The sequence below is a fragment of the Schistocerca serialis genome, unplaced genomic scaffold, assembly GCF_023864345.2.
Source record: "Schistocerca serialis cubense isolate TAMUIC-IGC-003099 unplaced genomic scaffold, iqSchSeri2.2 HiC_scaffold_925, whole genome shotgun sequence".
Taxonomy (NCBI): Eukaryota; Metazoa; Arthropoda; class Insecta; order Orthoptera; family Acrididae; genus Schistocerca; species Schistocerca serialis.
Genome location: NW_026048546.1, coordinates 1 through 21,083, shown reverse-complemented (window position 1 = coordinate 21,083; position 21,083 = coordinate 1). Strand labels below are relative to the sequence as shown.

The window sequence follows — 21,083 nt, the reverse complement described above, 5'->3', positions numbered from 1 at the left end:
AGGATTCTGAACAGTTGGGCAGACAGACGACAGGCGGCAGACAGGCAGGCAGACATACGGAAAACAACGATGCTATAATTTTTCCATTTTAGGTATGGAATCCTGAGGAACAGGCTGTGCAACAATTAGGTGTCTAGAAAGTGCAGACCCGTGTTGAAACGCTTGGCTCCTGAGGACGCCAAGTAATGCTGAAGCAAGGAAGGTGGTTTCAGTTTGGCTCACTGGGTACTTCTCCGGTGGGAGGCCGCTGTTGGTGGCGAACATCTTGCGCAGGACGTTGAGCGCCTCGTCGTGCCTGCCGACAGCGAGCAGGAACTTGGGGCTTTCCGGCAGCAGCAGCCACAGCCCCAGGAAGGTGGCGGCGCTGGGAACAGCGCCCAGGATCAGGAAAACCCTCCAGGACCGCATCGTGATCCAAGGCAGCGGGGCAGCCCAGGGCTGAGGAATCACCGCCCAAGCCAGTCCTGAAACGTCGAGTACTGGATCAGGAAGAGGTTCTGGGATTTGCAAACACACTGACCAAGCCAATCCTTCAACACTCAGCTCTGGACCAGGAAGAGGTGACATGAGCACACAGTGTATCAGGTACAGGTGCCAGGAGCTGGAGATACAGAGACCAAGCCAATGATGAAATAGCCTTGGATCAGAAAGAGACCAGAAGAGTAGATAGTGATTCACAGCAGCTGGGCTGTCCATGCTCTGCTGAATCACCATCCAAGCCAGTCCTGAAAAGTCAAGTCTTGATTAGTAAGTGCAGACATGAGCCACTGATACGCTCATGAAGCCAGTCCTGGATCAGAAACAGCCCTCAGGTGTGAGGGTGATTCATGGCAGTTGAGACGTCCATGTTGTGCAGAATAACCCTCCAAGCCCGTCCTGAAATGTCAAGCCCTGGACTGGGAAAAGGTGCCAGGAGATGTGTGATTATCAATCAACGCAATCTCGATATACCGGGAAGAAGCCCCATGAGCAGACAGTAATTCACAGAAGTTGGTCTGCCGTTCCGCAGAATCACTGCACAAGCCAGTTCTGAAACGTCAAATTCTGGATCAGTAAGAGGTGCCAAGAGTTCCAGATACACCGACCAAACCAGTCCTGAAACACTGAACTCTGGATCAGGAAGAGACCCAGAAGCAGATGGTGACTCACAGTAGTTGATGATCCTATGTTCTGCAGAATCAACACCCAAGCCAGTCCTGAAACGCCAAGTACTGGATCATAAATTGGTACTGGGAGTTGCAGTTTTAACGCTGGAATTCAATATGGTGTTGGCCCACCCTTAGCCTTGATGACAGCTTTCACTCTCGCAGGCATATGTTCAATCGGGTGCTGAAGGTTTCTTGGGGAATGGCAGCCCATTCTTCATGCAGTGCTGCACTGAGGACAGGTATCGATGTCGGTCGGTGAGGTCTGGCACAAAGTCGGCATTCCAAAACATCCCAAAGGTTTTCTACAGGATTCAGGTCAGGATTCTGTGCAGGCCAGTCCATTACAGGGATGTTATTGTCATGTAACCAGTGCCACAGGCCGTGAATTATGAACGGGTGTTTGATGGTGTTAAAGATGCAGTCGCCAGTGGGAAGCAAGAAGGTGCTTAAAGCATCAATGTAGGCTTCTGCTGTGATGGTGCCACGCAAAATAACAAGGGGTGCAGCCCCCTCCATGAAAAACACGACCACACCATAACACCACCAACTCCGAATTTTACTGTTGGCACTACACGTGTTGGCAGATGACGTTCACTGGGCATTCACAATAACCACACCCTGCCATCGGATCGCCACATTGTGTATCGTGATTCGTCACTCCACACAACGTTTTTCCACTGTTCAATCATCCTATGTTCACGATCCTTCCACCAACCTAGGCGTCGTTTGACACTTACTGCTATGTGTGGCTTATGAGCAGCTACTCGACCATGAAATCCAAGTTTTCTTACCTCCTGCCTAAATGTCATAGTACTTGCAGTGGACCCTGATACAGTTTGGAATTCGTGTGTGATGGTCTGGATAGATGTCTGCATATTACACATTACGACCCTCTTCAACTGTCGGAAGTCTCTGTTAGTCAACAGACGAGGTCGGCCTGTACGCTTTTGTGCTGTACGTGTCCCTTCACTTTTCCACTTCACTATTACATCGGAAACAGTGGACCTAGGGATGTTTAGGAGTGTGGAAATCTCGCGTACAGACGTATGACAAATGACACCCAATCACCTGATCACGTTCCAAGTCCGTGAGTTCCGTGGAGCGCACCATTCTGCTCTGTCACGATGTCTAATGACTACTGAGGCAGCTGATATGGAGTACCTGGCAGTAGGTGGCAGCGCAATGCATCTAATAAAAAAAAAAAAAAAACATGTTTTTGGGGGTGTCCGGATAATTTTGATGTGATTGACTTGGCGCCGTTTCCACTTTATGAAGGCAGCCCCACTACTGTGGATCACCATGCACTTATGGCATCTCTCCCATCATCTGCGATATTGTGGAATGGAAGATATCTCCGTCAGTCTTTGGTGGCTTACTTGAGGCAGGGGCACAGTAGAACCATCGTGGGGTGTAGCTGACTATGTCCAGCTGTAAGTTGGAAATGTTTTCGAACAGCAGGTTCCCGTATTGCAAGAGAAATCATCAACATGAAGTGCCGTATGGCTGTGAGGTTACACACGGCTATGGAACCACCGCCAAATCCAGTTCTACAACATTAATTCCTGGATCTTGAGTCCAAACCGTGAACAGCTGCCCACCTGTGCAGAATCATCTACATCTACATCTACATGGTTACTCTGCAATTCACACTTAAGTGCCTGGCAGAGGGTTCATCGAACCATTTTCATACTACTTCTGTACCATTCCACTCTCGAATGGCGCGTGGGAAAAAGGAAAACCTAAATCTTTCCGTTAAAGCTCTGATTTCTCTTACTTTATTATGATGATCATTTCTCCCTACGTACGTGGGTGTCAACAAAATATTTACGCAATCGGAAGAGAAAGTTGGTGATTGAAACTTCGTAAATAGATCTCACCGCCAAGAAGACCGCCTTTGTTTCAGTGACTGCCACCCCAACTCGCGTATCATATCAGTGACACTCTCACGCCTATTGCGCGATAAAACGAAACGAGCTGCCCTTCTTTGCACTGTTTCGATGTCCTCTGTCAATCCTACCTGGTAAGGATCCCATACCGCGCAGCAATATTCCAGCAGAGGAAGGACAACTGTAGTGTAGGCTGCCTCTTTAATGGGACTGCCAACAAAGCGCAGTCTTTGTTTCGCCCTCCCCACAATATTATCTATGTGGTCTTTACAATTTAAGTTGCTCCTAATTGTAATTCCTACGCATTTAGTCGAATTCACAGCCCTTAGGTTTGTGCAATTTATCGTACACCCAAAATGTATCGGATTTCTTTTAGTACCCATGTGGATGACCTCGCACTTTTCTTTGTTTAGTGCTAATTGCCACTTTTCGCACCATACAGGAATTCTCTCTAGATCATCTTGTAACTGGAATTGATCGTATGATAATTTTACTAGACGGTAAATTACAGCGTCATCTGCAAACAATTTAAGGGGGCTGCTCAGATTATCACCTAGATCATTTATATAAATCAGGAGTAGCAGAGGGCCTATGACACTACCTTGCTGAACGCCAGACATTACTCCTGTTCTACTCGATGATTTACCGTCCATCACTACAAACTGTGACCTCTCTGAGAGGAAATCACGAATCCACACAACTGAGACGATACTCCATATGCACGCAATTTGATTAATAGTAGCTTGTGAGGAACGGTATCAAAAGCCTTCTGGAAATCTAGGATTATGGAATCTTGTCGACAGCACTCATTACTTCATGGAAATAAAGCTATGTTGCACTAAAAAGTTTTTTGAGCCCTGCTGGTTATGTATCAATAACTCATTTTTTTCAAGGTGATTCATAATGTTCGAGTACAGTATATGCTCCAAAATCCTACTGCAAATTGAGGTCAGTGATGCTGTTGTTGTTGTGGTCTTCAGTCCTGAGACTGGTTTGATGCAGCTCTCCATGCTACTCTATCCTGTGCAAGCTTCTTCATCTCCCAGTACCTACTGCAACCTACATCCTTCTGAATCTGCTTAGTGTATTGATCTCTTGGTCTCCCTCTACGATTTTTACCCTCCACGCTGCCCTCCAATGCTAAATTTGTGATCCCTTGATGCCTCAAAACATGTCCTACCAACCGATCCCTTCTTCTAGTCAAGTTGTGCCACAAACTTCTCTTCTCCCCAATCCTATTCAATACCTCCTCATTAGTTACGTGATCTACCCACCTTATCTTCAGCATTCTTCTGTAGCACCACATTTCGAAAGCTTCTATTCTCTTCTTGTCCAAACTGGTTATCGTCCATGTTTCACTTCCATACATGGCTACACTCCATACAAATACTTTCAGAAACGACTTCCTGACAATTACATCTATACTCGATGTTAGCAAATTTCTCTTCTTCAGAAACGATTTCCTTGCCATTGCCAGTCTACATTTTATATCCTCTCTACTTCGACCATCATCAGTTATTTTGCTCCCCAAATAGCAAAACTCCTTTACTACTTTAAGTGTCTCATTACCTAATCTAATCCCCTCAGCATCACCCGATTTAATTTGACTACATTCCATTATCCTCGTTTTGCTTTTGTTGATGTTCATCTTATATCCTCCTTTCAAGACACTGTCCATTCCGTTCAACTGCTCTTCCAAGTCCTTTGCTGTCTCTGACAGAATTACAATGTCATCGGCAAACCTCAAAGTTTTTACTTCTTCTCCATGAATTTTAATACCTACTCCGAATTTTTCTTTTGTTTCCTTTACTGCTTGCTCAATATACAGATTGAATAACATCGGGGAGAGGCTACAACCCTGTCTCACTCCTTTCCCAACCACTGCTTCCCTTTCATGCCCTTCGACTCTTATAACTGCCATCTGGTTTCTGTACAAATTGTAAATAGCCTTTCGCTCCCTGTATTTTACCCCTGCCACCTTCAGAATTTGAAAGAGAGTATTCCAGTTAACGTTGTCAAAAGCTTTCTCTAAGTCTACAAATGCTAGAAACGTAGGTTTGCCTTTTCTTAATCTTTCTTCTAAGATAAGTCGTAAGGTTAGTATTGCCTCACGTGTTCCAACATTTCTACGGAATCCAAACTGATCTTCCCCGAGGTCCGCTTCTACTAGTTTTTCCATTCGTCTGTAAAGAATTCGCGTTAGTATTTTGCAGCTGTGACTTATTAAACTGATAGTTCGGTAATTTTCACATCTGTCAACACCTGCTTTCTTTGGGATTGGAATTATTATATTCTTCTTGAAGTCTGTGGGTATTTCGCCTGTCTCATACATCTTGCTCACCAGATGGTAGAGTTTTGTCATGACTGGCTCTCCCAAGGCCATCAGTAGTTCTAATGGAATGTTGTCTACTCCCGGGGCTTTGTTTCGACTCAGGTCTTTCAGTGCTCTGTCAAACTCTACACGCAGTATCATATCTCCCATTTCATCTTCATCTACATCCTCTTCCATAATATTGTCCTCAAGTACATCGCCCTTGTATAAACCCTCTATATACTCCTTCCACCTTTCTGCCTTCCCTTCTTTGCTTAGAACTGGGTTTCCATCTGAGCTCTTGATATTCATACAAGTGGTTCTCCTCTCTCCAAAGGTCTCTCTAATTTTCCTGTAGGCAGTATCTATCTGACCTCTAGTGAGACAAGCCTCTACATCCTTACATTTGTCCTCTAGCCATCCCTGCTTAGCCATTTTGCACTTCCTGTCGATCTCATTTTTGAGACGTTTGTATTCCTTTTTGCCTGCTTCATTTACTGCATTTTTATATTTTCTCCTTTCATCAATTAAATTCAATATTTCTTCTGTTACCCAAGGATTTCTGTTAGCCCTCGTCTTTTTACCTACTTGATCCTCTGCTGCCTTCACTACTTCATCCCTCAGACCTACCCATTCTTCTTCTACTGTGTTTCTTTCCCCCATTCCTGTCAATTGTTCCCTTATGCTCTCCCTGAAACTCTGTACAACCTCTGGTTCTTTCAGTTTATCCAGGTCCCATCTCCTCAAATTCCCACCTTTTTGCAGTTTCTTCAGTTTCAATCTGCAGTTCATAACCAATATATTATGGTCAGAATCCACATCTCCCCCTGGAAATGTCTTACAGTTTAAAACCTGGTTCCTAAATCTCTGTCTTACCATTATATAATCTATCTGATACCTTTTACTATCCCCAGGATTCTTCCAGGTATACAACCTTCTTTTATGATTCTTGAACCAAGTGTTAGCTATGATTAAGTTATGCTCTGTGCAAAATTCTACAAGGCGGCTTCCTCTTTCATTTCTTGCCCCCAATCCATATTCACCTACTATGTTTCCTTCTCTCCCTTTTCCTACTGACGAATTCCAGTCACCCATGACTACTAAATTTTCGTCTCCCTTCACTACCTGAATAATTTCTTTTATCTCGTCATACATTTCATCAATTTCTTCATCATCTGCAGAGCTAGTTGGCATATAAACTTGTACTACTGTAGTAGGCATGGGCTTTGTGTCTATCTTGGCCACAATAATGCGTTCACTATGCTGTTTGTAGTAGCTAACCCGCACTCCTATTTTTTTATTCATTATTAAACCTACTCCTGCATTACCCCTATTTGATTTTGTATTTATAACCCTGTAATCACCTGACCAAAAGTCTTGTTCCTCCTGCCACCGAACTTCACTAATTCCCACTATATCTAACTTTAACCTATCCATTTCCCTTTTTAAATTTTCTAACCTACCTGCCCGATTAAGGGATCTGACATTCCACACTCCGATCCGTAGAACGCCAGTTTTCTTTCTTCTGATAACGACGTCCTCTTGAGTAGTCCCCGCCCGGAGATCCGAATGGGGGACTATTTTACCTCCGGAATATTTTACCCAAGAGGACGCCATCATCATTTAATCATACAGTAAAGCTGCATGTCCTCGGGAAAAATTACGGCTGTAGTTTCCCCTTGCTTTCAGCCGTTCGCAGTACCAGCACAGCAAGGCCGTTTTGATTAATGTTACAAGGCCAGATCAGTCAATCATCCAGACTGTTGCCCCTGCAACTACTGAAAAGGCTGCTGCCCCTCTTCAGGAACCACATGTTTGTCTGGCCTCTCAACAGATACCCCTCCGTTGTGGTTGCACCTACGGTACGGCCATCTGTATCGCTGAGGCACGCAAGCCTCCCCACCAACGGCAAGGTCCATGGTTCATGGGGGGAGGGAGGTCAGTGATACGGGTCTGTAATTCAAAGGGTTACTCCTATTTCCCCTTCTTGAATATTCGTGTGACCTGTTCTACTTTCCAGTCTTTAGGAACAGACCTTTCGTCAAGTGAGTGGTTGTATATGATGGCTAAGAAAGGCACTATTGTTTCTGCACACTCTGAGAGGAACCTTGTAGGTATACCATCTGGACTGGAAGACTTGGCTTTCTTAAGTGAACTGAGTTGTTTCACAACTTCCAAGCCAATCCTACAACGCTACGTCCTGGATCAGGAAGCGACGCCATGAGTATACAGGGATTCACAGCAGCTAGGTTGCTCATGGCTGTGGAATAGCCCCACAGTCCAAGACTGGAACACATAGCCTGGAAGTTGAAACTTAGCGCTAACTTAAAACCGTGCACTCGACCAGGACTTTGACCTAAATTTCCACCTCTCAGAGGGAAATCCTATAGTGATGGAGGTATCCAGCCACTGACAGATGTAGAAGTAACTCTGTGTGTGTGCCAGGCAAGTGCGTTGCAAGCATTACTGTTCATGTTCTATGTTAATGAACTGGTAGGTATCATTAATAGCAAATTCAGACTTTTGGTAGATAGCGCCGTTATTTATAGTGAGGTAATGTCTGAGAAGAGCTGCACAAGAATACAATCGGATCGAAATAAGATTTCAAAGTGATGCAAAGAATGGCAACTTGCCTAAAATGTTCAGAAATGTAAAACTGTGCACTTCAAAAGTCTAAAAAGATTTAGTATTCTCTCTCTATAGTTTCAACGAATCACAGCTGGAACTGGTCAACATGTACAATTACGATGGTGTAACATCTGGGAAGGATTTGAAATGAAACCATAGCATAGGCTAAGTAGCGGGTAAAGCGGGTTGTAGACTTGGGTTTAGTGGTAGAATATTAGGGACATATAATCGGTCTACAAAGGAGACTGCTTACGAACAACTCGACCGACCTATTGTAGATATTGCTCATGAGTATAGTATCAGTACGAGGATATTGAACGGTTATAGAGAAGGGCAGCATGAATGGCGACAGGTTTATTTGGCACATAGGGGAGTGTTACGGACCGCGAAAAAACTAGAGTGGCAGACACTTTAAGATAGACATGAACTATCCTGAGGAAGCTTACTTTCAGAGCTCCAGAACAAGTAAATAACTTTTTATACATGGGATCCACAGTCATGTAGAATTTTATAAAAAACATAATATTTACGCCAGTGACTGTAACACTGTCTCTATTTCACGATTGCAATTTCGGCCTTAGGCCATTATCAAGTGAAGATGTTATGTCAGCTCGTTTTAGGTTGAGATGGCCTAATAGCCATAATAAGCTTGTAATTTCAGAACAAGCTTTAAATTGTGAATCTAGGAGTATGCTACAACCACATATGTAAAGCCCTCATAGGGATTGTGAGGAAGGGATTAAATTATATTGCAGCATGCACAGATGCATTTAAACATTCTTCTCACACTCTATACATGAAAGTTCCCTCTGTTATGTGCTTCACAGCGGTTTGAACTGTATGCATGTAGACGTAGGCTCATGGAAGCCCTTCACAGCTTTACTTCCTCCAACGCATCCCTCCTATTTTTGGAACTTCACGTAAGTTTTCGTGCATACCCTTCAAGGACTAACGCTCCTGGAAGGAAAGTTATCGTGCAGAAATAGCTTAGCGAAAGGCTAAAGGATTATTTCCAGAATGAAGTCATTTTTTATGTCCTGGATTATCAAGAGGTGCAAGAAGTGAGCAGTGGTCCATAGGAACAGTGCTGACGATAACTGCGAATTCACTGCCAAGGCCAAACCTGGAATAACAGGTTATGAATCAGGAAGAGGCGCTAGGAGCACATGGTGATCCGCAGTAAGGGGATTGTCCACAGCTACAGAATCATAACCCGGGCAAAATGGAACAAGTGCTGAAACATAAAGAGATATTATGAGTGCAGAGTATCCATGACAACAGGGCTGCCCATGGCTTCAGAGTCATCTCCATAGCCATACTGGGACATCAAATCCTGCATCAGGAACTGACGACAGCAGTGCACGTTAATCAGTCTGTTGGAGCCCATATTTTATCAAGGGAGCGGTTGTATATTACAGCTAAATATGGAGCTGTTGTATCAGCTAAATCCGAAAAAAACTATTAAGATATACAAATGGGACCAGAAGACTTGCTTCACTACACACCTGTGTCTGGAACAGACTGCTTAGGTATTGTCGAGGGGCGTTCAACAAGTTGCGCCACACATTTTTTTCTGGGAGCAGTTGGCCTTATTCAGGATTCCAACAAACCATTTTATTCCCCACTCTTTTGACAACAAACCCTATTTTTCACATAATCTCCGTTCAGTGCGACGGCCTTATGCCACCTGTATGTGCGCGCCTGTATACCTGCATGGTGCCACTCCACTGGTCGATATTGGAGCCGTGACATTCCCATCGACCATGTATTGCGGAGTGCATCTCTCATTGGACTGAGAAATTGAAGTCGGAAGTCGCGAGTCCATGCGCAAACTTTTGAGTTCCCCAACTTGTGGACGAGTGTGCCAGCACTACCAGCAGAGACGTCCCGTTGAGCAGCGAGGTGTCTGTGATCCGTCTATCACCTTGAGTGAGAGTGTCCGCACGTTCCAGCATTACAGCAGTCAAAGCTATGTGCGGCTGGCTGGCACGCGGCAGATCGGACAGGTTTGTGCGACGTTGTAGTGGTGATGACAGACGCCTTGGCTAACGACTCACCGTGCTTTTGTTCACTGCCAGGTCCCCGTCGACATCCAGCATGCGCCTATGAATATCTGCGATGTTCTGGTTTTCCGCCGAAAGAAACTCACTTATAGCTCTCTGCCTGGAACGCACCTCCGTTACGGACGCCATTTTGAAGGCTATGTATAGCTCCACCACCTACTGGAACTTCATGAAACTATACGGGAAGCAGGAACATTCCACGACGTCTCACAACAAATTTAGCGTTTTTTCAACCGACACTGACCGAGAAAAAAATGTGTTGCATTAATCTTCAAAGTTGCCTACGCTCCTCGCAACTTGGGCCCACTAAGTTAAGCTGCCTGAGACCAACAGTTTCGATTTAAAAAATGTTCTCGGAATTGGCCTGTGAGCATAAAGAACATCGTTAAAATGAGTGAATCAATTAATATAGATGCCCTCCATCGGTGTTGTGTGAAAATGTAGTGTTTATACAACACGTTTTGATAGTGACTTACTTCGTGTTTTCCTCTGGAGTAATGAATCGTAACGCGGCCTATCATTAGACAGAACCTGCAACTCACCTGGTTCCACGAGGAGCGCCATGGAGAGGAAGATGCAGACGTAGACGATGGCCTGGGTGCGCGTCTTGTCCGAGTGGAACTCCCCTAGGTAGGCGTACGTCACGGCAGAGGGTCCGCAGATCCTGAAGATGAAACACAGAAACAGAAACACCCAGATGAAAGTGTGTATAACGTTCTCCTTCAGCGACGAAGATAACTTTGTTTTAAACTAGCTGCAGTGTCCAGCTTTGCCCAGGGTTTTTAATATCTGACACACAAAATGATTGGCCGTGCGCATTGTTGATGCTTTATAGCGAATGCAAGCCGCATGGGAAACTGCAATCGCTTTAAATCGAACCGCAATTTGATCACGGGGTGTCCACAGAATGTGACGAATGAACGTGTCTTCACCTGCACCATTCATAAAAATCACGTTATAGGTTTCTGGTTCTGACTTTTGGAAATATTCAAAAATTTCAAAAAATTGATTACTGATAACAATTACGTCATACAATATGCTTTTATTAGTTTTAAACTGCAAACTATGAAACATTCCTATAAGGCAAAATGTAGCTAAAATCTGACGGTAAAATACATACTTTTATCACATCAGTCGCTTAAATTTCTGCAAGACATATTTTGACTCTAAAAATATGTACATGTGCTCAATGAATAAATATTTTATGTATTTTTTTAATATTTCGTTCGATTTAAATACATATTTAGTCATCACAGGTGAAAAAAGTCTAATTATTTAAAAAAGAAATACCGATTTATCAACTTATTTCATTGTATTTTTGGAAAATTCATCTCCTATTGTTTGAGTTCAGTTTTCAATGTTTCAAGTAGGGCTGTGTTCGAGCATGACCCGAACTGTTTGAACCATTTACTTCACAGTTCGGGAAATGTCGTGTTCTGCTCGATCTTTTGATCGGCCCGCCATCTAGTGACTGTTGTTGGTACTGTATCCAAGACCCGTCTTAGCATTTGTGTGGCACTGTAGATTTTAATAATTAAAATCACTGTGAAACGCGGCTAACATATATTTTAGCGTATGTGGAATGTGTAACAACGGCAAGTAATCAATAAATAAGAGTCTTCAATCATGTTTCTGTCAAATTCTCAATCTTTCGCTCGTCCCGCGATCTAGTGGCGTCTCACAGTACTATGTCCGAGACTGGTATTGCCCCTGTAATTTATTTTCGCAATAGAAATTACAATCAATTTACCACGATATTTTTCGTTTGTTAGGTATTTAATTTTTCATTAATTCTGTTCACAGTTTCATCTGAATATAGAAAATTGAAGTAAATCGGCAAAGAACTTTGAAGTAAATGAAGTAATTTTGAGGAGAAATCATTTATAGCATACAAACTGTGATTCATTTTAGCAGCATCCTGGTAGAAATAATTGGTTTGATTTGCTAAACTGAAGTAAAGCCACAACACGATACTTCGTTTTATTGAACTCCCTAGGTTTAGGTTGTCAGTAGCAGGGTCGTTTTGATTATTTGTGTGTGTGACGTTTCCATTACAGAGACAATGTCAGACAATCACACATACGCATGCTATATGCCACACACACCACGGGGATTTAGAATCATTTTTATGTATTTGAGAAATCTATTAAATTTGTGCAGCGTTTGCGTTTTCATCTGCCGCCAGCCCACCCCTTCGTGAGGAATTGAAATAACAATAAAGAAAGAGAGAAAAAGAAGCCGTGCAACAGCACTACTGATCATCAAATGGCCAGTGGCACCGCCTGGCTCATCGAGGTAATCTGTCATCGCATGTGGACTCTGGTGCGTACTGGATTACTGCGTTACAGGACAACTTGGCTTTGGATCCCTTAGACATTCTGGTGAATCATCTTGTTCTGTTTCGGGCTCTCGTGCACTTGGACAGCTTACGAACTACACCGATGGAAAAAAACTTGCAGCGCCAAGAAGAAACCGTGTGACATATTTCTACATCGGAATGATGTCTGTTCAGATTGTAACACCAGAGCTCTAGTGATCTATTAATTTATTTCGCCTTTTTGTTTTACTTAGCATTCTGTAGTTAAATTGTTGTAAATATTATTTGACTGTATCGATATCATAAGTGTTTACTTCTTTCTTTGTAAAAACTTTGATAACCTGATAAAATGCTATGCAATGTATTCTCTTTATACACTTTGTCTCATTTGGTCGGAAACAAGACTTCCTGAATATATTTGGAATTTAGGTGAATAATTTTTTGTAGGAATGTCAATATGTGCAAATGTTCCGTTTTATTTAATATGTTTGGTTGCTGTTAAGTAATTGCTGGCCGGCCGGTGTTGCCGTGCGGTTCTAGGCGCTTCAGTCTGGAACCGGGCGAGAGCTACTGTCGCAGGTTCGAGTCCTGCCTCGGGCATGGATGTGTGTGATATCTTTAAGTTAGGTTTAAGTAGTTCTAAGTTCTAGGGGACTGATGACCTCAGATGTTAAGTCCCATAGTGCTCAGAGCCATTTGAACCATTTGTAATTGCTGATCTTCACTTGGGGTTCTTAATCTTTATATGTATAAAAGGTGTTGTGGTTCCCCTCGGAACGGAATCTTGCAGCGCGTGCAAAATGTGGTTGGCATGAAGGAAGAGGTGGGACAAGGAGTAAGTCGGACACGAGCTACTGAACCGCCAATAGCACATGTAACAACAGTGGATTGTACTGGTGCCGGAGAGGCTTTGTGTGCCGTTTCCCAATGTGCCATCGCCTCGGATGGATGGATTAATAGCTAGCTCTGTTTTGGAGCTGGTATCTGTCATCGCCACCAGGAAGTGACAGAACTTTATCATTATCAACTGCCAGGTCGTACTGGCCACCACATTGCGCAATCACTGCAACGGAAATAAGGAGTTGTAGAAATGTAATGCGAAGGATCAGTTTATGTGGATGTTTTATTTGTTACAAATAATAAGGTAAACCAAAAACTATACTTTGAAATCTTACCTTGTGTTATCCCCAGTCACATAACCATTTAGGATCGTTTCCATGCTAAATTTGTTTACCTAATGTCCATGTTGCGAAAATCTTAAAGCTCAGTTGTTAACTAAATAATGCCCCTTTGATATAGTAAGAACAAAGTAATTAAATTTAAAGTTAATGTTGCAAAAGTGTGTGAGATAGTAAATGATGTCTGCTGAAGATATTTTTGCAATTGAAACTGCTTATTTCAATGTTTCTAAGCTTTCAAAAAGCATAAAGTGAATAATTCATTTTAAAGTAATGAAATAGTAAAAAGAGATATTAAAACAATTTGCTGTTAGTCTCAAAAGTAAGTGTTTTCACAACTGTGGCTCATAGTGTTTTGAATAGTAAAGATCGTAGTGCAGCCTGTTGAAAAATTCACAAAGGTGAGTCATTGTCTTATAATTAAGTCAGTTTGTGTCGCAGTGCAGTAAAAGTTAAAAACTATCACTGTTGTAAGTTATATATTCACATTTGCTAAATTAGTGGTCCCTATGTGTGTTAAAGAATATAGTGCCAGTTTAACAGGATCCATATTCTGTCTTTTGTGCTCACTGATAGAAAGTTATTAACAGAAAGAGCTTTACCTATAAACATAGTAACTTCTTTTCTCCAGGGAACTGTGAGAAATTATTTCCTAGTGAACTCTATTTAATTTTCAAGTCAGGTAGAAAAGTAATTGGTAAAGAGAGACTAAATTTATGCCCAATTTTATAATTCTACAGTAAACTTTAATGATAATGTTATTGAAACTGTTTGGCAGAAGGGTGTGTCATTATATGTTGTGCTCATGCAAACAGGTTTGTTCTGCTATGACTGCCAGCACTCTCTTTGACGTTAACATATGCTTGTGACTGGGTTCTTTGCACTCTCGTGTGGGAAAGTATAGACTGTGTCTATCCATTTAAGGTACTTAAATCTATTTTTTGAACAGGAATGTTACACATTCTTATGCCTAATTAGGCTGGCGACCGTTTTCCTTTATCATTTGAACAGTTTAAATAGGTAAAATATTATCTGTTACATGTTGTGTAATTACGTAATTCTGGTTTTCACGTCCGATAGGCAACCTCCTTTAGGCACATCATGGTCAAAGCAACAAAATTTCTTTCAGAGGGTAACATTGCACTGCTTCTATGTACCATAATTGGTTAACAAAATAGTTTCAGAAAAATAACGAGCAGTATGAGTGTTAGACGTGGCTTTTCCCGTGACAGAACTATTTGTTCTGTTGTAACATTGCGCGTAGTAAACCAAATTTAGTAATAGATAGCACAAGCTACGTAAGCAGTTAATGTTGTAAGATATCGCGCCAGTCGCATAAGAGTGGCCCCAGTAGCGCCACCACGAGGGTGCAAATCAGGTTCGCCTTAAACACACGTTGTACCGGTCGTTAGCTTTAGTTACCTTTGAATTCGACTCGGTGAGTTATTAATAAAACATGCCTTTAAGGTAGCAAAGACTCCATCATCAAGACGTCACTGAGCTTGGACAAGGTCGTGTAATGGGGCTACGGAAAGATGGCGTACCTTCTACGACACTGCAGAGAGCCTTTGCAGAAATGTGGCTACTGTACATGATTGCTGAGAGTGGTCACGGTTGCAAGAAGACCAGCTTCCTAGAGGAAAGAAAATCGTGTTCAGCATATCGCTCTGGCGCATCGTGCTGCATCTGCAGCAGCAATTTGAGCAGCAGTTGGTACGTCAGTAACACTGTCACAAATCGGTTACTTCAGGGACAGGGCTGAGCCAGACGGCCTGTCGCGTGATTTCCACTGGTCCCAAGCCTCCGCCGTTTGCTATTTCACTGGTGTCAAGCGAGAGCACACTGGCGGGCAGAGTGGAGGGGTGGTGTTTTTCTAATTAAAACTGGTTCTGCCTCGATGCCAGTCATGAGCGTGTGTTGATCAGACAGAGTAGTTGAGGGCCTGCAACCCACCTGTCTGCCTGCCAGACACACTGGACCTACACCTGGAGTCATGGTCTGGGGTGCGATTTTGTAAGGCAGCAGGAGCCCTCTCGCGGTTATCCCACGCACGCTGACTTGAAATTAGTACGCCATTCTGGTGATTCGACTTGTTAAACTGCCAGTCACGAACAAGGTTCTAGGGGATGTTTTCCAACAGGATAACCCTCGCCCAATTACCGCTGTTGCTCTTCAGAGCGTCGACATATTGTCGTGGCCTGCTCGATCACCAGATCTGTCTCCAACCGAGCATGTATGGGACATCACTGGACATAAACTCCAAAGTCAGCCCCATTCAGCATTAGCTGTCCCTATACAGGCGGACGAAGTGCAAGAAAGAAAAAAAAAATTCAAATGTGTGTGAAATCTTATGGGACTTAAGTGCTAAGGTCATCAGTCCCTAAGCTGACACACTACTTAACCTAAATTATCCTAAGTACAAACACACACACCCATCCCCGAGGGAGGACTCGAACCATCGCCGGGCCCAGCCACACAGTCCATGACTTCAGCGCCCTAGACCGCTCGGCTAATCCCGCCCGGCGGACCACGTGCAACAGGCATGGAACTCTATCCTACAAACTGACATTCGGCATCTTTTCCACACAATGCATGCACGTTTTCAGGCTTGCGTTTAACATTCAGCCGGTTACACCGGTTGTTAATGTACCAGCATTTCACATTTGCAATGGCTTACCTCGCGCTCACATTGACCTGTGATCTATCAATACTGGTTCAAATGGCTCTGAGCACTATTGGACAACATCTGCGGTCATCAGAACTACTTAAACCTAACTAACCTAAGGACATCACACACATCCATGCCAGAGCCAGGATTCGAATCTGCGACCGTAGTGGTCGCGTCGTTCCAGACTGAAGCGCCTAGATCCGCTCGGCCACGCTGGTCGGCTGATCTAGCAATACTAATTACTTCACTATATTACATAGAGAAAAATATTCCCAAAACTTCATCACTCTACATTAATTATTTTTGCGACAGACCGTGGTTGTGTTGAATAAATCAATGTATTCGTCGATCTTAGTACGGAATACTTCATCATGCGACGCCGTTGGCTGCGATGGACTCACCAGACGCCGTTGAGGAACCTGAAGAATATGAGGAGGGGCAGCGTGGGCATGAGGGCGGCCGCCACAGAGCACACCAAGTTGAGGGCGAGCGTCACCAGCAGCACCTGCCGCCGGCCGCGCGTGTCCGCCACGAAGCCCCACAGGTGCGAGCTCACGATCATGCCTGAGGATGGAACACCATGTTAATGCCGAAACATGTACTAGCCGCTCAGTTCAGAGACCTTGACACTGTCATGTCATATCAGATAGCAGCACAACAACTATACACTGTGGGCACAGAAGTCGTCGGATACCTCCTAATATCGTGTCGGATCTCCTTTTTCTGGTGTAGTGCAGCAACTCGGCATGGGATGGACTCCCAACAAGTCGTTAGGAGTCACATGCTGAAATACTGAGCTATACTGCTTCTGCAGACTACATAACTGCGGAAGTGTTGCCGGTGTAGAATTTTATGCACGAACTGAGCTTTCGATTTTGTGCCATAAATGTTCGATGGGATTCATGTAGGGAGATCTGGATTGCCAAGTCATTCGCTCGAATTATCCAGTTATTTTCAAACCAACGGCGAACAATTATAGTCATCCATAAAAATTCCAGCGTTATTCGGCAACATTTAATCCATGAATAGCTGAAAGTTGCCGAATACAACCAGAGGGTCTAGTCCATTCCACGTAAAGAAATCATTATAGAGAAACCACCACCTTCGCGGCTGCCCCCGTCAGAGGTTCGAATGCTCCCTCGGGCATGTGTGTGTGTATGTTTGTGTGTGTGTGTGTGTGTGTGTGTGTGTGTGTGTGTCTGTGTGTGTGTGTGTGTGTGTGTATGTGTTTGTGTGTGTGTGTGTGTGTGTGTGTGTGTGTGTGTGTGTGTGTGTGTGTGTTGTCCTTAGTGTAAGTTGGTTTAAGTTCGACTAAGTAGTGCGTAAGCCTAGGGACCGATGACCTCAGCAGTTGGTCCCACAGTCCTTACCAAAAATTTCCAGTTTTTCCAAAACCACCACCTTGTCCAGTGCCTTGTTGACAACTTGGGTCCATGGCTTCGCGGGGTTGCTCCACACTCGGTTCCTACAATCACCTCTTACCAACTGAAATCGGGATTCATTTGATCAGGTACGGTTTTCCAGCCGTCTAGGGTCCAACCGATATGGTCACGAGGCCAGGAGAGTCGCAGTAGGTGATGTCGTCGTGCTGTCAGCAAAGGCACTCACGTCGGTTGTCTGCTGCCACAGCCCATTACTGCCAACTTTCGCCACACTGCCATAACGCATACGTTCCTCGTACGTACCACATTTATTTCTGCTGCTATTCATGCAGTGTTGTTTGTCTGTTAGCACTGACAACTCTACGCTAACGCCGCTGTTCTCTGTCGTTAAGTGAATGCCGTCGGCCACTCGTGGTTATAATTATGTAAAGCCTACAGTTTGGTACTCTCGGTGCCCTCTTAACGCTGTGGATCGGGTAATACTGTATTTCCTAAAGACTTAGGAAATGGAATGTCACATCCGTCTAGCTCCAACTACCATTCCGCGTTCAAAGTTTATTATCTACCGTCATGCGCCCATAATCAGGAATCACGTATCGCTGGAGTAAAAATACCTTGTATACGCGATACTACCGCCATCCGTATATGTGGAGATCGATATTTTATGACTTTTGTCACCTCCACCTATTACGTCACAAATCAAAAAGCAGTTCAAGAAGAGTGTGATAGATATATTTGTGGGACGAGATCTCCTTACATGGGGTTTGGAGTATACAGAAAAGAAAGCAGACGGCGCTGCATTCGGCGCAATACTGAAACCTCGCAAAAGCGAAACTATATAGCTGCTTACTACTACCGGTCTAAATGGACATTCTTACGAAACGGAAGTAATGTAACCGACGAAATGAAAACGTTTACGAAAGGGAACGCCAGTGAAATAAATTGTGATAAATCTTTAGCCAAAAACATGTCACATAAGCTTTTAAATTCATTATGTTCACATGTGTAATCTGTCAACTGCCACTACTTTTAGCTTCAGGTAACACTCAAGCTGCTTTGTTTTGTAAATATCGTTCTTCTTCCGTACAGTAATTTCATTATTTTCTTAATTTTTTTCCTGGGACTTTGAGCGCATAAATCAACTTCACTTCCAACAGAAACAGCTGTTGCAGGACACTTTGTGGAACTTTCAGTGTTTGTGCCATTGCTGGAATTTTCATTCATGTTTTCAATCTGAAAGTAGCATGTGGGTATTATTTACTTCCACGTCTGGATGAACAGTCAATAATGACGATTGACAGTCATCCGAAATTAATTAGAAATAAACTAGCGTGGACGGATAGCTAAACAGCTTAAAGAAATTGGTCGTCGTAAGTGGGATATACGGGTTCGTGTCTTGGTCGGACACAAATTTTCATATGTCACTAATGGATACAATATCTATATCTGACACAGTTGATGCCAAGATATTCGCAGTCAGCGTATTTATTTCGAATTAAAATAGATATTACTCTGAATGAAGACAGTAGACTGCATTGATAATTTATGTAAAAGTTTTAAGTTAGTCCAAGATCCAAAAATTCACTCTGGCGTATTATGTAATATGAATCATATTCTTTAAATAAAAGACGATTCATGTGTTGCAAAGAAACTTCTTCCAAGCTTTGTCCTAAATATGAGATGTGTTTGAGCGTTTCCATTATGCAACTGTTAGTGTGGAACGTGTTCTTCATCATTTTCTTCCAGCAGTAACTATGACAATAAATCGTAATCACTAATTTGAGAAACGTGTGTCTCCTTGGACGAACTGTTCACGACTGAGCTGCCGGTTGCTTGCATGTTGCGCCATGAGGCAGTACACTCGTATAAAAATATAGATATGTTAAAGAGCTAGGTAACTAAAAACACAGTCGTATTAAAATTCAGTGTTTTGTCAAAATTTCAAAACACTTGGTCAAGAACTTTCGAAGATACATAAATTTGAAAAAAAAAGAACATTTACATTTTTATTTATATGTGTTACGAAATCTTCTACTAAAATCTTTTGGGGAGGGTGTGGAAGGGGGAGCCATGATCCTGCCGCTGTGCCCCTCCCCCCCCCCCCTCTCTCTCTCTCTCTCTCTCTCTATGTCTATGTCTCTCTCTTTATCTTTCTCTCTCGGCAACGGATACGGTTCTCTCCGTGAGGACAGAGCCACATGAAAAATGTCTAGTCGGCTCACCTCGTAAGACAGATGTGTACAAGAGAAGAAGGAGAAGGCACGACCAGCGAGACACAGTGTTAGTGACGTGTGTACTCACCCACGTAGATGGTTCCGCTGAGGAAGCCCTTTTCGAATGACGTCATGTCGAAGTCGCACTGGGCCGCCGGCGTGACGTAGGCCGCCGCCAGAGACTCGAAAATCATGGAGATGAGGCAGAAGCCGCAGACAGTCACCAGCACGTAATGGAAGCGGCCCACCCCTGGAACACACGCGTCCCTACCAGCTGTGAGTGATCTTGCGGGCTTCCTGAAGATGTGTCCAGTGGAGGACAATTAGGACTTCACAGTGCAGTTCCTCGCGTGCCAGCAATATTTACTTAGGTACGCATTTCGTCTGGTAACATTACGGCCTTCTGGCTCACAAACCAGACATACTCATGAAGTTGAGACTCCACTGCATATGGTACATGAACAGCCCATAGTTAATATATGTAATGAATGTAAATGTGGCTTATCCAAGCATGGCACTATGACATCCTCTCCCAGGCCTAAGGGGATTGTACAGTCCTCCATGCCCCAACCATGCAGAAGGTTTTAGTTTGGAACTGCGGTGTTTGGTCGAAGATGTGGGTGTCAAAAGATGGCCTCACGACAATGAACTTCTGATGGACAGTCGATGAAGAGCTGGGAATCAAGTGCCAAAACGTTCGAGTATATTGGAGAATTTTGTAAAATGTTTGATAAAGAATTTTCCAGAAGGTTCTAGAAATCTCTAAAATGTTCCAGAATGTACTAGAATTTATTTCGCATCCCATCACTTTCATTTTCCCTAATCTGCTTTAAACGATTCCCAAGAGTATGTTGAAGCATGGATCTAGTCATCGCCAGTATATGACTTTCTGATCTGGACTATATCCCCACCAGAAAAGTATAACGAACATTTGAGAACATTCTTGAACATCCTGGGACATTCTGGAAAATTCTACAACATTCTGGAAAATCCTAGAACGTTCTGAAATATTATAGAGCACTTTTGTTTCTGGTGGTACTGATAGTTTTATTGTAGTGCAGTATGGAGATTTTACAGTGGTAGTCGTTGTGGTTGTAGAGCTACGAGTGTCTGCAGTGGTTGCCATCACACTGAGTTGGCCACTAGAACACCTTCTGTCTCTTTCCAGTCAATATACTTTTCGAGAGAAAAATTAGATATGGTTCTATAATGATCTCGAGCTTTTACAAGTATTTTCGAACATCAACATACGTTTTTTCCTAGAAGATTTCAGAATGGTCTAGAATAGT

General features: G+C 43.3%; 1 protein-coding gene across 1 annotated transcript; it reads right to left on the bottom strand.

Annotated features, from left to right (window-relative positions):
• Positions 1 to 222: 222 nt before the first annotated feature.
• On the bottom strand, positions 223 to 20,044 carry LOC126452753 (synaptic vesicle glycoprotein 2A-like; the record flags this gene model as incomplete). The annotated part of the gene is made up of 4 exons (XM_050091118.1): positions 223 to 464; positions 10,579 to 10,700; positions 16,601 to 16,763; positions 19,883 to 20,044. Coding segments are annotated over 4 exons (689 nt in total), but the record flags the coding sequence as incomplete, so codon positions are not given.
• Between the last annotated feature and the right edge of the window lie 1,039 nt (positions 20,045 to 21,083).